The 15,365-nt window shown below is 41.2% G+C and overlaps 1 protein-coding gene across 3 annotated transcripts in view; it reads left to right on the forward strand.

The window, feature by feature from the left end:
* The first annotated feature begins 3,086 nt into the window (after nucleotides 1–3,086).
* mei4 (meiosis-specific, MEI4 homolog (S. cerevisiae)) overlaps nucleotides 3,087–15,365 on the forward strand; it is a 30,117-nt gene continuing 17,838 nt past the window's right edge. For 2 of the 3 annotated variants that reach the window (XM_031865894.1, XM_031865895.1), the window contains exons 1-4: nucleotides 3,087–3,186; nucleotides 4,777–5,022; nucleotides 5,882–6,414; nucleotides 10,619–10,750. In XM_031865894.1, the coding sequence (XP_031721754.1) occupies nucleotides 3,159–3,186; nucleotides 4,777–5,022; nucleotides 5,882–6,414; nucleotides 10,619–10,750 (939 nt within the window). In that variant the 5' untranslated portion in view covers nucleotides 3,087–3,158. Of the gene's footprint in view, nucleotides 3,187–4,776; nucleotides 5,023–5,881; nucleotides 6,415–10,618; nucleotides 10,751–14,348; nucleotides 14,396–15,365 lie in introns of those variants that run through there. The other variant, XM_031865896.1, reaches the window with a different exon arrangement.

The following is a 15,365-nucleotide window of genomic DNA, read 5'->3' on the forward strand; positions in this document are numbered from 1 at the left end:
ATTGTACTTTTTACTGTACTACATCTCAGAGGTACATATTGTACTTTATACTGTACTACATCTCAGAGGTACAGGAGCACACGTGTTTGTTCAGACACAAACCGAAGACGCTCAAAGCCTCCTTTAGTCAGAGAGGAAGTGCAACAGCCGACATCAGTGTCGAGTGTTTATTTCACACTTTTCTTAACGAGGTTAAAACGAGCAGCACGAAGTGAAAACAAACATTCAGAGTGTGAGTAAGACGTCCGAGAACACGGTCACCAATAAAGACAGAGTGAGAGCAGATCAAACACACTACGGCTCCAGTTAAAGATCAAATAAAGGAAATACTGTACAGACATGCATGGTTCCCAGAGGATGAATCCCACTGACTTTAATGTGAAATATCTTGACAATTAATTAATGTAATGCTATAAAATTTGGTGAGAATATTCATGTCCCTATCCAGATGAATTCTATCAACACTTGTGATCCCTTAAGTTCACATCTAGCGCTACCAACAGGTCAACATTTTAATAAGTCCAATACTTAATTACCTGCGAAGCTACTGACATTCACTGTACTTTATTTTTCAGTGCTAGTTAGCAAATGTTTGCACCGGCGGCAGCATGAACATGGGTAGCTCCCATGGATTTGGCTTCATTTTTTGGTCTTAAATTGTTGATTTTCTGTGTTAATTACTGGAGCACCAATGACAGAATATGTTCAGCAACATCTGAGAAGGAAGTTTGAGGATTAAGAGCAGCAGACTTTGAGACGATCACCGTTCCACGGTCGACCAAACACCAAGACCTACTGGACCAAAGTGCCACCAAACTGTCCCAGGGAGGAGAGCCCAGATGGAAGCTGAGCTAACCCAGCTAGGACCTGAGGCTACTACACTACCCAGCATGCTCCTGTCTGCCCAGTCGCAGAAAAATAAGATGGATGAAATAAGACTTTCAGGTGAACTCAGCAACGGCAGGTCGGTGACTGTTGAGGATCTTCACAGAGACCTGGATCCATCATGGTCCAGCATCAAGCTGAACCTGATGATGTCGGCCTTATTATCATTTTAAGAAATATTCAGAGTACTACCAATGAAAAGACTCGGTGCCAAAATAAAAGAGGAAGAGGTCCAATAGACCACTTTACAACCTCCACCCTTGTATTTTATTTATATATTTCTACCTTATTTTATTTCACTTGGTGTGTGTTTATTTACTTACAGTTATGTCCATTGTGTACCTGTTTTAGGAAGCTCAGACCTGTAACAAACCGATATTATATATTATTAATGTAAAACAATAATGAATGATATCATTAGCACTGGCTAAGAACAATCTTATAGACGGACCGGAACAAGGTGATGATTGGTTGATGCTTCGCCTTGAGACCAGCTTCACTCTTTATGCTAAACGTTAGCATGTTGATGCTAAAAGAAACACATGACAATCAGTGAGGAGGAGAAAAGTGACACGTGATCAGATTTGAGGAGCTGCACTTGATGCAACTTTTGTAGGTTTGTTCTGTTCCCTAAATTCCAAACTGAAGCACCTTTTAGCGGCTTGTTACTTTAGAGGCAGAGCTGGCTGAAAAATGATTTTTTTTCTCAGGGTCTATATCCTTTGCACAACCAAAAGCGAGATTTCATGCATGAATAATTCATCCCCACTTCTTTTTCACCCTACCAACGTCCACACTGCACATCACATCCACCCTGTGCAGATTGATATCATGTTGCTGAGTCACAAAGCAAAAGAAGTGGAGCTCCTGCCGACCTTCACCCTTCATGCCTGCAGGGCTCTGCTCACAGGACTGAGGGAATCTCACCCTCGGCTGTAAATGAGACTCCTCGGGAGAGTGTCACAGCCTCGTCTCTCTGTGAGCGGCGATCCAGAAGGACCTCGGTATCGACCCGCTGCTCCTCCACATGAAGAAGAAGAGCTGGTTCGGGGGGGGACATTTGAAATCTACTCAATAAAAAAGGGTATTCCTGCAGACAGACAGACCTCTGTCCGTCTTCATCCAACATGGTAGTTTGTGGAGTTATTGACTTTAAAGTTTTATCTGTGCAAATATCATTTGAGAATATATATACAGTATATACTGTATATATTACATGTGGTGTGGTAGATGCACTGTTTATACTGCAGGTGTGCAGATAACATGAGGGAGGTTCAATTATTAATATCACATTATTAACGTGAATAAAGTGAGTAAAATCCCCCAAAATCTGGGTGAAAATACACCATTAAAAGTAGTAAAAGAGTGCTTCATTCAAAATCTTACTGAAGTGAAACTACAGAATTGTATATATATATATATATTATATATATATATATATATATATATATATATATATAATATATATAATCCTGAAATATTAAATTTGAAGCAGCACAGTCCGAGATATCCTAACTTATTTAGATCTTATTGGTCAAGATACAACTACACTTCTCATAATGCAACTCAATCCATGCTCGTGATTAATGAACATATCTTCATGTTTTAAATTTTAAAAAATTGGTCGAGTGCTCCTTTGAAAGAAGTAAAAGTGAAAATACGCCAACCTGTACTTAAAATCACCTTAATTTTAAAATGTTAAAAAGTTTAAAAATGTTTTAGAAATGAGAGTACGAGACAAGTTGCTCCATTTATATTATGAAAAATCAAACTTGAAATTGGAAAATACTTAACTAAAGTTGACTTGCATTTAAATAAATATATATATATATATATATATATATATATATATATATATATATATTTATATTACACTCTAAAGGTTTCAATACAGCCTAAAAAGACCTGTTAAGAAGAGCACGGTTTGTATGTAAAATCTGAAGCGACTACTTGTCAAATAAATGTAGTGGAGTAAAAACTACATTATGTCACTCTTAAATGTAGTAGATTAGAAGTATAAAAGTAGCATAAAACGGAAATAATCAAGTACAAATACCCCATAATTGTACTAAAGTACTTATATTCCACCTCTGGCTGTGAGAAGAGACCCACATGAAGAGATCCTTCTGTAACGTTTGATCCACCATCTTTCTTTTTTTTGGTCACAGAATTCTACGGGTCACAGATTTGGGTGTAACACCTGTCCAGTGTAAAGCTATGGTAGTAGCATCGCTAACGTTACGATTGTAAACGTTTATTGTGACGTTGAGGCGATGGAAAGTAACGAGTGTCATATAAAAGGTAATTATTAATTATTTAAAAAAGGTTATTTAATTAGTTTGACAGTTGACGTTCGTAGCTCAAACCGGAAATGTCACGTAACGTTAAACTGACGTTGCGTTTCGTGAGCTAAGCTAGCACCACAGTAACTTTAGCTAGCTAGCTAGTTAGCTAACTTAGCTATAGTTTGCCATAGTTCAGCTTAATTTACTGCTGTAGTGTAACAACAATTATACATTGGGCACCAGACTGATCTGGGAATTGGATGAAAGTAATAAAACAAGATGAACAAATTAAATGTTAACGTAATAAGTTCCATTTGATTTGCTGTCCGATAATAGACGCACAGTAAAAAGCTAGCCAACAGCTGTAATAGCTATAGCGTAAACCTAAACGAACAACTAAGCTAGCTTCCTCAATCATACAATACAAACAGTTTTGTGAGACACTTACATCTTACAAAAGGAAATAATAAGTGGAAACGAGGAGAATGTAATCTTAAAGAAGAGCGGGACATGACAAAATAATATGATTGATCATCCTAAAAGTAAAGTAAACTCTGGAGAACATATTGTGGGATGAACACGAAGACCTCAAACAAATCATTCTGTTATGATTGCAATATCCTACTTTGTGGTTAAAGGTAAATATGTAATTTCCTGAAAAATCTAGTAAGTAATCACAAAATATAGACCTCAATGACACATTCTAAAGTGATTTTGTGTGTTTATTTATTCGTGGATGAACATTTACATGGAAATGCCCACTTAAGTACAGCTCTTGAGGAAATGTACATTCCATCAGCACTACATTGTGTTTAGTAAACGTAGACAGGCTTCCAGACAAGTATACACACATTTATAGGGCTGCAACTAACTAAATTAATTTACAAGTTATCTAGTAATTATTTCATGACAAGTCGATTCATTGTTTGATCTATTAAAATAGCACAAAAAGCCCAAAGTGACGTCTTTGAATTGCTTCTTTTGTCTGACCAACAGTCAAAAACCCAAATACATTTTACTCTCATATTAAACAAATGAAAGCAACAAATCATACGCTGAGAAGCTGGAATTTTAATAAATAAAAACTGCTAGCAGATTATTTTTTTTGTTTTTGGACTAATTGAGTATTTTTTTCAGTTCACTGGTAAGTGTCTGTTTTTAAAACATTAAATTAAATAACAAAACATTATCTTGAGGGCTTAAGGACGGTTGGCTGCTGGTTAGCCAGGGTAACCTGTAACCAGTGTAGCATTAAAGCATGGTGGAATTAGCGAGCAAGCTAACTCGAGATAGCTCGCCAGAGTAGCTAGGATCTGCGACTATCTACGATAACCAGTGATGTAAGTGACGTTATTCAAAGTTTATGTGCATATTGTCTTTTTGATTCTTTACATTTTATTTTGTTTGTTCGTATAAACGCCTCCGTTCATGCTCCGAGCTTGCGCGCCGTCAGCAGAGGCTCACACATCTTAACTCTTGTGAATCATATATCTTCTCTTTGAACTATAAAGTGGCAGAATTTCCAGATTCTCTTGCCTCTGTGGTTTCTATGTTTTGTTAGGTTTTCCCTAAAAAACTGTGGCCCCCATCCTTCCCTCTGTTCCAGCAGCGAGTCGGGCGGAGTGGCGTTTCATCAAAGACAAAGCGGCCGTGGCCGTGGCTATAATAAAGAACAAGCCCTCGGGAATGAGTGGCGCCGAGTACGCCGAGGATCTGGCCCTCACGTGGAGGCGCCGCGATGAAAGCCGGGAGGAAACGGCCCGAAGGCTTCGGCAGGAGGTGCTGAGGCTGCGACAGGAACTACTGTTCACCAGAGCAACGTTAAACAGGAGGAGCAGCAGGGAGGCAGCAGGTACTTCTTCCTCCATTGTTACTAAATATAAGTTATTTAAGTAGAATGATCCTACAAGCAGGAACACTTCTGCTCCTGATGACAGTTATACTTCTCTATTTACAATAAATTAATTTAGTTAAAGGTGCAGCAGTGGAGGAATGTAACTACGTACTTTTACTTTAGGTACTTGTGTACTTTGCTTGAGTATTTACATGATCTGCTACTTCCTACTCCTCCACTACACTAAATATTGTACTTTTTACTGTACTACATCTCAGAGGTACATATTGTACTTGTTACTGTTCTACATCTCAGAGGTACATATTGTACTTGTTACTGTTCTACATCTCAGAGGTACATGTTGTACTTGTTACTGTACTACATCTCAGAGGTTTACTTTTTGTGGATTATTTTGTGGTATTACTACTTCAAATGAAGGATCTGAATACTTGATCCAACACTGTTGAAAGGTAAAAGTGTAGTAATAATGAATTGTTGCAGAGAAGCTGATTCAACAGACAGGAACAGAGAGGTGAGCTTTTGTTAAAAACATTGATAAAGATATGAAGAGCTTTTCTCTGCTGAGGCCTTCAGTCTGAGGAGGATATGTGAAGGACGGACTCGTCATGATTATGATGATGATACATAAAGCTCATGAAGGTTGAGTTGTCGGGTTTGTAGCTGCTTGTCTTCTCTGTGACCCGGTCAGTGTGTAATCACTATTCTACTAACAATTATTACTGGGAAAGAAAACAGCCAAGCTTTCATCTTCACATGATGAGACGTAAAGATAATCAACTTACTATTTCATAAATTGGGAAAAAGCAAATCCTCACATTTGAAAACAAGACTTAAGTTTTCTGTTTAAATCTTCCAGATCACGACGACGTAATGGACGACGCTTCTCAGGATCTTTTCGGTCCAGGAAGTGAGGCGTACAGCGCCGACCTCCAACCAGGCTGCGGCTCAGAGACCCCTGAACTACTGGAGATCCAGGACCCCCAACCTGCCACCCCCATCCCTCAGCCTCCGGTTCCAGGATGTCCTCGTGGAGAACCCGCGGTTCCTCACGTACAGTTCCTCCAGTCTCTGTGCGCCCTCCACCGAGTAGAAGAGAGCGACCGAGGCCTGGAGTCCCTGTGGTTCAGCCCCGAGGAGGGCGATGCCGGGTCCGTGTTGGCGGACTCCGTGTGCCAGCTCCTGGACTCGGTGGTTGTGGCGTGCCGGGGCCCCCCTCCTCCTCCGCTGGGACCCGGAGAACCGGTCCTGCAGGCCTGCCGGGTGGCGGCCCGAGCGATGGACCTCTTCTGCTCCCAGAGGCTGCCGTCGGTGGAGTTCAGGAGGCGGGTGGAGGAGTCGCTGAGGGAGCTGACGGAGCTGCTGCTGCTGCACAGAGATCAGCTCAGCGAGGTGAGTAAAGCATGCAGTGTGTTTCCTTAATAATCTGGAATATATCAGATATATAAACAAGCACCAGTTCACCTCTTTCTCCTCATTGTTGTCTGGTCCTGGTCTCTTGGACGCTCAGCAGGATCAAAGTTTATTAGACTTTGATCCGTCAAATGTTTATTTTTCAAATGTGTATTTTTCAAATGTGTATTTTCAACCTCATCACACTGGTGTTAAGATCAACATTTATTATTCTAAAATTTGACCTACATGTCTGTTTCATTATGTGGCGTTATATCCAATTTCTTCACTTTCAGTTGGACGGAAAAAATACCTAATTTAATAATTATATTATTAATATTAACATGATATATTTAAATAGATATATTGATAGATATATGATATGTATATATATCTCAGTTCTGAAAAATGAAGTCAAATCTTCATGTGTTAAAGCTGCATTCTCTCTAGTGTCCATCAGGGGGCGACTCCTCTGGTTGTATAGAAGTCTATGAGAAAATTACTCTACTTCTCTCTTGATTTATTACCTCAGTAAACATTGTAAACATGAGTTTATGGTCTCAATCTCTAGTTTCAAGTCTTCTTCAATACAGCATGATGTTCATTTAGTACATTATGGTCCATTTAGAGTCACACAGACCATAAAGCAGGGGATGCTTTAGGGCGGGGCTACACAGTGATTGACAGGTCTCTACCAGAGACGTATAGGGCGTCTCTACGTCACTTCTCAGTCCAGATATGGTCACTTCCTGTTCACTGGTTGCAAAAAAACAAGATGGCGACGGCCAACATGCTGAACTCGAGGCTTCAAAACGTCCACAAACCAACGACTGAAGTCACCATAACTACGTCCACTTCTTATATACAGTCTATGTTTAACACACTTAACATTGTAACTACATAAGTTCTTTTGTCATGCTAACTTTCTGTGTGTATTTGATGTAATATGAGAAACACACACCTCCTAATGTCTCCTTTCATATCAAACATTGCAGTCAGCTCCTGACTTGAAAGGTGGCTATTAAAAAGTGTTAGTCTTCCTCCGCAGCATGAATAATTAACATGTTCTCAGTGGTGACGGCACAAAGCAGCAAGTATCAAAACTTTCATTTTCCCGGTACAGCAGGTGAAAAATATCTGACATGAAATATATCAAATAAAAAGAAAAGAAATTAAAACAAGATAAATCTCACTAAACCAGAGAGAGAGATTCTAAGTGATCCCCCTGAACGTTCGTGCAGACGCACACATTAAACATTCAAATAAAGCTGACATGAATAGACGGAGATGAGATTCTGGGATTATTAGCGTTATTAGGGAGCTTTACTACGCTTTACTCTGCAGTAGTTGGAGTACAAAAACAAGTTGTAATACCTCCCAATGTCCCATGAACATTATTAAAGATTCATGATGTTTTATTTTACAGAGGGCAGGCCTATTGGTTTGTTTGTGTAAAGAAATATGTGATGACTCAGCTTAATGTATTCCGCCGCTGCAGCCGAGAGATTGTAGGTAAAAGTTAGAATTGATCTGTGATTGTGTGATGAGGTTAAAATGGGCCCAGTATGTTTTCTGTACACACTTTTATAGATTCATGGAGGAGCATTTTAAAACTGCAACGAATAATTATTTTCTTTTTTTTTTCTTCAATAAAATGACAGCTCCTCCTCAGTCCAAATATGGTCACTTCCTGTTCACTGGTTGCAAAAACAACAAGACAAAGACGGCCGTAATCCAAGATGGCGACGGTGAACTAGAAGGTTGATATTGTGGTAACAGACGGAGAGTTTTCTCTTCTAGGCATCGTGGTGCTGCAGGGAACTCGCCATCATTTTCCCTCCCCAGCTATGTAGTCAAACACTGAAAACGATGGAATAAGAGTCGGCTAAGTGCTCACAGTCTTAAGTGTGTCTCGAGGATGTGATGCTGCGAGCGGCTGCACTTTCCCCAGCAGGAAGGCTCCGGCCTTCACAGCTCTTCTTTTTCCTTTTCTGGCTCAGGTTTCTCAGACACACCTTGAGCCGTTATTGCCGTCTACGAGGAAGCAGATTGGACAAGATGAAGAGCCCAGACCATGAAATTGCAGAATCTTGAATCCCAAGTGGAGTCATTCAAATGTCACTCACCCAATTGGGTTTGACTGCAGGCATATTCCGTAGTAATAACCTTTCAGAGAGGAGAGCGGTTTGGTGTCTGGCCGGCCTCACGCAGCCTCAAACCGGCATCATCTAACCGTGTCAACCTTTTGTCCACCAGACGAACTTTTATTACCTTCCGGTTTATTGCATCCAGCTCACCTCATGTGTTTCAACCCCTAACAGAACGCTCGACTACCCCTTTTATATCTCCATTCATCTTCAGACAATGCTACCTTTCACTGTTATGGCTACAACATTTGCCTGTAAATATGAAAAATGGTTATTTTACTGTAGTGCTTTGGAAGAAGACGCTCAGTGCTTCCAGAGTTTCCAGAGACTTTCGATCCACAGAGGCTGGTGCAGTTGTATTTTTTTTCCAGGCAGCAACCTCCGGTTCTGAAAAGTGAAGCCAATGCTTCATGTGTTAAAGCTGCATTCTCGCGGTTACGCCATGAGACTAGTTTTAGTCCCGTTTCTTGAGTATGACGTCAATACTGATTACAATAAAAAGGACAAAGGAGAATAAGTGTAGCTTGACATCTGTGGTGAATCACAATCACAAAATCCAAATACTTCAAACACAGCAGCTCTTCAAGTTCTGTTCTCAAAGTAAACAAGCAGCTCGGTGTGTTTGTGCACCAGGAGGCTAAAGAGGTGAGAGAAGGAAGGAAGGCCTGAGGGCAATCTGGTTAGAAAAACAATCTCCTCCCTTCAATTGTTTCAAAATTCTGAGTTAATCTGTTGGATGGGAGAGTCATCCCGACCATTTCAACACGATGTCCTCGCACCATTCAGCGCTCGAGAGGTAATCAGCAGCAGAGGCAACGACGAAGCAAATTGAATTTCTCTCTCTCTTTTCGTTCCTCTTTAAGCTGCTCTCGTTTTGAAGAACAACCAAACACGCCTATCTGATCAGCTGTAAGCATCAAACTATTTCAGCTCTGCACTTCCAAAATTGTGCAAGGCTACGAGTTGAATTCCCCCCCAAAAACCCACAGTGAAAGGACAACAATGGTCACGGTGCCCCTGAGCCAAACAATTGATCCCCAGCTGCTGCTGAGGCGGAGGAGCTGCCTGCTGGCACGACAACAGAGTGGATGTGTTGAAAAATATGAAAAGCTGAGTGAATATAAATGAGGCTGTTGCTGAATGTGAGCATGCATACTAAGCACAGTCCCTCCAGGGTCAGGAGAAATTAAAACCTGTAGCAGCAGCTAGCTGTTAGCTGCATGTGTTTTTAGGATGGAACACGTCGTGTAATAATATATAAATCCCCTAAAAAGACCAAACCATCAGTATCTACTAACAAGTGTTGAGCAGCTGTTTTAGGAGTTTATTTAGACTCGATCCCAAACACAAATACTCACTAGAGCACCAAATGTGGATTAATCCACCGCAGAAAATAGTCCCCAACAGAACACACTATGTCCTGTGTGTTTTATTAATGAAAACAGTAACCAGCTGTTTTAGGAGATTACTGATTCGTGTTTTTTAATGATTCACGTCAGTAGAATTCAATGAGCTCGTAGCTGAGAGACAGACAGGAAATGACACAGTACTGAGAGACAGACGAACATGTTGTTGGTTTTGGTCTTTTTGAGGCGACAACCTCCGGTTCTTTAAAGTTCTATCAAAGCTTCATGTGTTAAAGCTGCATTCTCTCTACTGACCACAAGGGGGCGACTCCTCTGGTTGTACAGAAGTCTATGAGAAAATGACTCTACTTCTCTCTTGATTTATTACCTCAGTAAACATTGTAAACATGAGTTTATGGTCTCAATCTCTAGTTTCAAGTCTTCTTCAATACAGCATGATGTTCATTTAGTACATTATGGTCCATTTAGAGTCACACAGACCATAAAGCAGGGGATGCTTCAGGGCGGGGCTACACGCTGATTGACAGGTCTCTACCAGAGACGTATACGGCGTCTCTACATCACTCCTCCTCAGTCCAGATATGGTCACTTCTTGTTGATGTTGCTTTAAAGTTTTAAACGTTAGTGAATAGAGAGTTTTAAAGAATCTCTCTCTGAGTAAAATCTTGTTTTTTTTCTCCAAACCTTCAGCTCCGGTCTGCAGAGAAGCTGATGGAGTATCTGATCACACTGGGGGACAGCAGCATGTCGAAGTCCTTCCTCATTCGTCACATCCTCTCTCTGATCAGCACCCTGGCCGACCAGCTCTGGCACTTCTTCCAGGTAACCACCACCCAAAGCTCTATTTTCTCCCCCACCGCCGCCCTTTCTCTCTCTCTCTCTCTCTCTCTCTCTCTCTCTCTCTCTCTCTCTCTCTCTCTCTCTCTCTCTCTCTCTCATACACTATTTCATTTCACCCTTTTGCTCTGTGTCAGCCGGCCTTTGCGCGAGGCTTCAGGTGAAAACAGTTTTCCCAATCGACAGGTTGCCTCGGCCACTTCTTTACCACCATCATCGATCCTGCGTCCCACCGGTTCTCTGTTGTGCCGCGCATTCAAACCTCTCTGGAAATGGAAATGTGTAAAATATCAAAAGGATGCGGATGATTTTCCATCGTTCATCCCTCCTGCTTAAAGCACGGTCGCTCATGCTCATTTACACCAGCTTTTCTCTCCTCCTCCTCAAGAGAGCCTGTCGAGGCGGGCAATGCCAAAAAGGAGAATTTAATCAACGCTGCATAAACACTGTTAACCGACGATAATGACAATGTATAACAGCCTTGTGCTACATTGAAGCTATTGTCCCTAACAAAGCATCAATGATGTGTATTTGTAAGCAAGAATCTAGTGTGTCAATCCTCATCGTCCAAGATGTGAGGATAAGGATGTTTGTTGTCATCGTAAAAAGATACAACGAAATGAAGTTGGCGACTCATCAGTCAGTTCAGCAGCAACAAGGTAAAAAATGTATAAAAACATTAAGACAAGACATTAAATAAACATATAAAAGATAAAACGCAGGCATCAATGGCTTTAAGCGTAGTCCTCCGGTGATGTGGTGGTTGACGTCTCAGATCCAGACTGAGATCCTGGATGAGGTAATGGCGAGTACACGAGTCTCTGCACACATCAGATATCATGTTATCGTATCATTCATCGGCTCGTTACGCTACACAGGAACACCAACACGTGGTACTGGCTACCTGATCGCTACTCGTACAACACACCTGTGGTTAAAGGCTCTCGTGCACCAGACGTCGACCTCCGGGTCTGAAGAGTGAAGTCAAGGCTTCGTGTGTTTCAAGCTTTACCCAGCATGCCATTTGATGACGTAACAGTAAATGTTGTAGCGAGCGACGGAGAACGAGCTGAACCCAGCATGCCGTTAATAATGTATTGTATATTCTACCCTCAGTTCAGACCAAATGAACTCCACTACAGCTGTGACACATTTTTTAGGAATAGACCAAAGCAGGTGCAACCTTTTTATCCATTAACTCAAACATCAAGGACGAACACGCCTCCAGCACGACATCACGAGAGCACGTGATTAAACGGCTGAGCTGCAGAAAAAGACATTCCGACTTCATTCTGAACAACAAAAGCTATATTTCCACTGAAGTACTCCGTGATGCAGGTAAAGTGAGCGGCGTGCGTCATCATCGGGCTCTGCATTTCCATTGATTACAGCCATCAACACGCAGCCTTAGTCATGATAACTGCAAATGGAAAAAGGACACGAATCCTTCAGCAGTTGTGATGAATGAGAACGATTGATTCCACGATACTTACTACTTATTTACCTGATTGATAATAACACCCTGTGTGTGAATGAGGCCGCTGATTTCAATGCAACGTGATTTTAGTTTATTAAAATCATGACAGATGTACTTGAATTAAAGCCTAAGTTACAACTAATAATATAATTCCTCCAGCTCAAACATACAGAGGTGTAAAGTACGTTTGAGTCTGCCGTGGTCAGCTGCTGTGCCTTTATATTTTTATACTTTTCTAAAAAAGCACAGCTCTCTCTTCATCATACAGTTCCCGCCTTCTTCCTAATTGAGACGCAGCAGATAAACATTTATTATTTACATCTGTTATACTACAAGATGACTCTGGTGCAGCATCTTTCTATGGGGCGTCTGTTGTTGTACCATGATGTTCATTTAGTAACTTATGGTCCATTTAGAGTCACACACACCATAAAGCAGGGGATGCGTTAGGGCGGGGCTACACGGTGATTGACAGGTCTCTACCAGAGACGTATACGGCGTCTCTACGTCACTCCTCCTCAGTCCATATATGGTCACTTCCTGTTCAATGGTTGGGAAACAAAACAAGATGCCGACGGCTGAAATGCCGAAACCATAAGCTGTCTATATCAATACAGTTACATTAAGTAGTAGTTATGCTGTTATTATTGTTATTAAGATATTAAACTTACCACCTGTCACCGTGCCCCCCCCCCCCTCCAGCTGGTGGTTAGGAGAGCACAGCGTTCCCATCTGTCCCGGGACGCTCGGCTGACTCACTCTTTAGTGTTCCAGAGGTTGAGAGGACGGACGGTGACGGTCGAAGGGCTCCGTGTCGCGTTCACACGTCGTCGGCTTTATTTTAAACGTCACGGTTCGCTTCATAATGAGACCTTAACGAGTCCTCCAGGTGTTACGAGCTAACGAGTCCTTTCAGGTCCTCCGGTCCAAGATGATGATTATTATAACGATCAATTCATGACCTTAAATAGAGTGTGTTCAGTGTACACATTATACGTACTCTACAGGTTGTTCATGTGCATTTCAGACGAAATACGCAATACATATACCTGCATTTTAGTACATTGCAGTGGTTACTATAAAATGTGGGAGTTGCACATAATACATAGATTATGTAATAACCAACCACAGGTAGCAAGAACTCACAGCTCGAATCGTAACACAGTTTTGAGTTAAACGGATCAGCGCACAAGAGAAAAAGGAAGCAAACATAACTTTAAAACGTTATGTTTTTACCATTGGTTCCAATTGTGGATTATTGATGATCCATATTGTCCAATACAGATTGTTTCCCTTGTGGTATATGTAGCTCCAGAAGTCATTTCAACCACTTTGAAGTCAGTAAACCATCACCATCAAGTATACAATGTTTTGTAATTAGTAGTTTAATGATGTATTTTAAGCTGTTAAGAGAATTCATCTCTAATATCTATTTTATATTAACGTGAAAACATCTCCTTCAAACTACTGGATTTATTCAAGTTTATCCTCAAAACTACATTTTACAGATGACATGTGAACACATCACGATAACGTTATAACTTACCTTCGCCCCAATACTCGTTTGTACCGAACTGAGCTTGAACGCATCATAATGTAACTCAATGCAACCTCTGTTATTAGCGTTTAGCGGTGCTGCTAACGCTACTAGCGCTCCTCCTGCTGACTTAAGGACAGATTTGTGTTTCACAATGTCGTGTTTTCAGGGAGCAGGTGTACCAAACCCAAAAATCGGCCCAAGTCGAGTGTTTTTTTTGGTTTACTCGTTAGCATCGCGTCCAACAAGGAAAAGCAGTCGATGATTAGTTCACTCTCTAAATGATCAGATTTCCTGTTGATCGGTTATCCGGGTAATTATTTTAACTCTAGGTCGACGTGTGATCTCAGTGAAGTGAATCAGACATTGCAGTTATGATATACATTTAAGATAAGATGAGATAATCCTTTATTAGTCCCGCAGCGGGGAGCTTTACAGGATTACAGCAGAATAGTGGAGTATGTATTTATATATGTATATCCGTTTGGAGGCGTTTGGAGGTCCTGAGCGTCCCGTGAGGATCCGGGTGACCTGAGACCACGGTTTTCTGTCTTGCCACACTTCCTCAGAGATCCTCTTAGCGGTGCAGAATACAGATGAGCTGAGCCATCTGGGCACCCTCCATCCACCCCCCCACCACACAAAACCCTCCGATGACACCACAAAGGTCACTCTGACCGGATTACTGTGGCCGTCACAGTCCAGATGAGTGGAGGTGAGTTTAAAGGACGTAAAGCCTCAAATCTCAACAAGAGCAAAGTGATCCATGACTTCAATCATTTACCTGTTTACAACATTCAACCTGCGAACGGCTGAAACTTTTCATTATTGATGAATCTGTCTTTTGATGTCTTTTGATTAATTGATTAATCGTTTAGTCTGTAAAATTTAACACAATAATAACAAATGATCCTTACGTTTGAGAAGTGGTACTCTACAGACGGGCTTTGTCATAATCTGTTTCATTTCTGAGTATTTGTTCCATAATTCTATTTATTTAGTATTTTCACTGCCACTCTTAAGTTTTATAATAAGAATAATGATACATTTAGATTGTATAGTGCTTTAAAGGCACTCAAACACACTTAACATGGTAAAACAGAAACAGTAAAAGCAATATCAATACAAACAAAGTGACATAGTAGTAAACATCAACATTTACTTTATTACGATACGTTAAAGTTCAATTTAAACTATTGATTAATCCCCAAAAACAGACAGATTATTGTCATTAGCAGCAGTTGTGAGCTGACTCCCTGTGAGTGACCACGAGACATACTGTATGTGTCAGTAGAGTCGGCTGGTTAACCTTCATGTGTAGCTCCACTCTGCATGAGACCCCGAGAAACCTCCTCCTGTTATTACCTCATCACACGATCTGATGGGTTTCATAACCAGCGTCTGGGCCTGATTGATTAAATCTGGCTTTTTTTTTGTGGTGAGTCTCCAGAGTTTCCGGAGGAAATGAGCGTCACAGCGGACGACCTCCCGACGGCCAGCGCCAGTTCAATTTAACCTTTCTGCCTCCGCCGCCCCTCAGCCTCTCTCTCTGTCTCTGTCTCTGTCTCTCTCTCTCTCTCTGTCTC

This window comes from Anarrhichthys ocellatus, unplaced genomic scaffold (genome assembly GCF_004355925.1).
Source record: "Anarrhichthys ocellatus isolate YVR2014 unplaced genomic scaffold, GSC_Weel_1.0 scaffold34, whole genome shotgun sequence".
NCBI lineage: Eukaryota > Metazoa > Chordata > Actinopteri > Perciformes > Anarhichadidae > Anarrhichthys > Anarrhichthys ocellatus.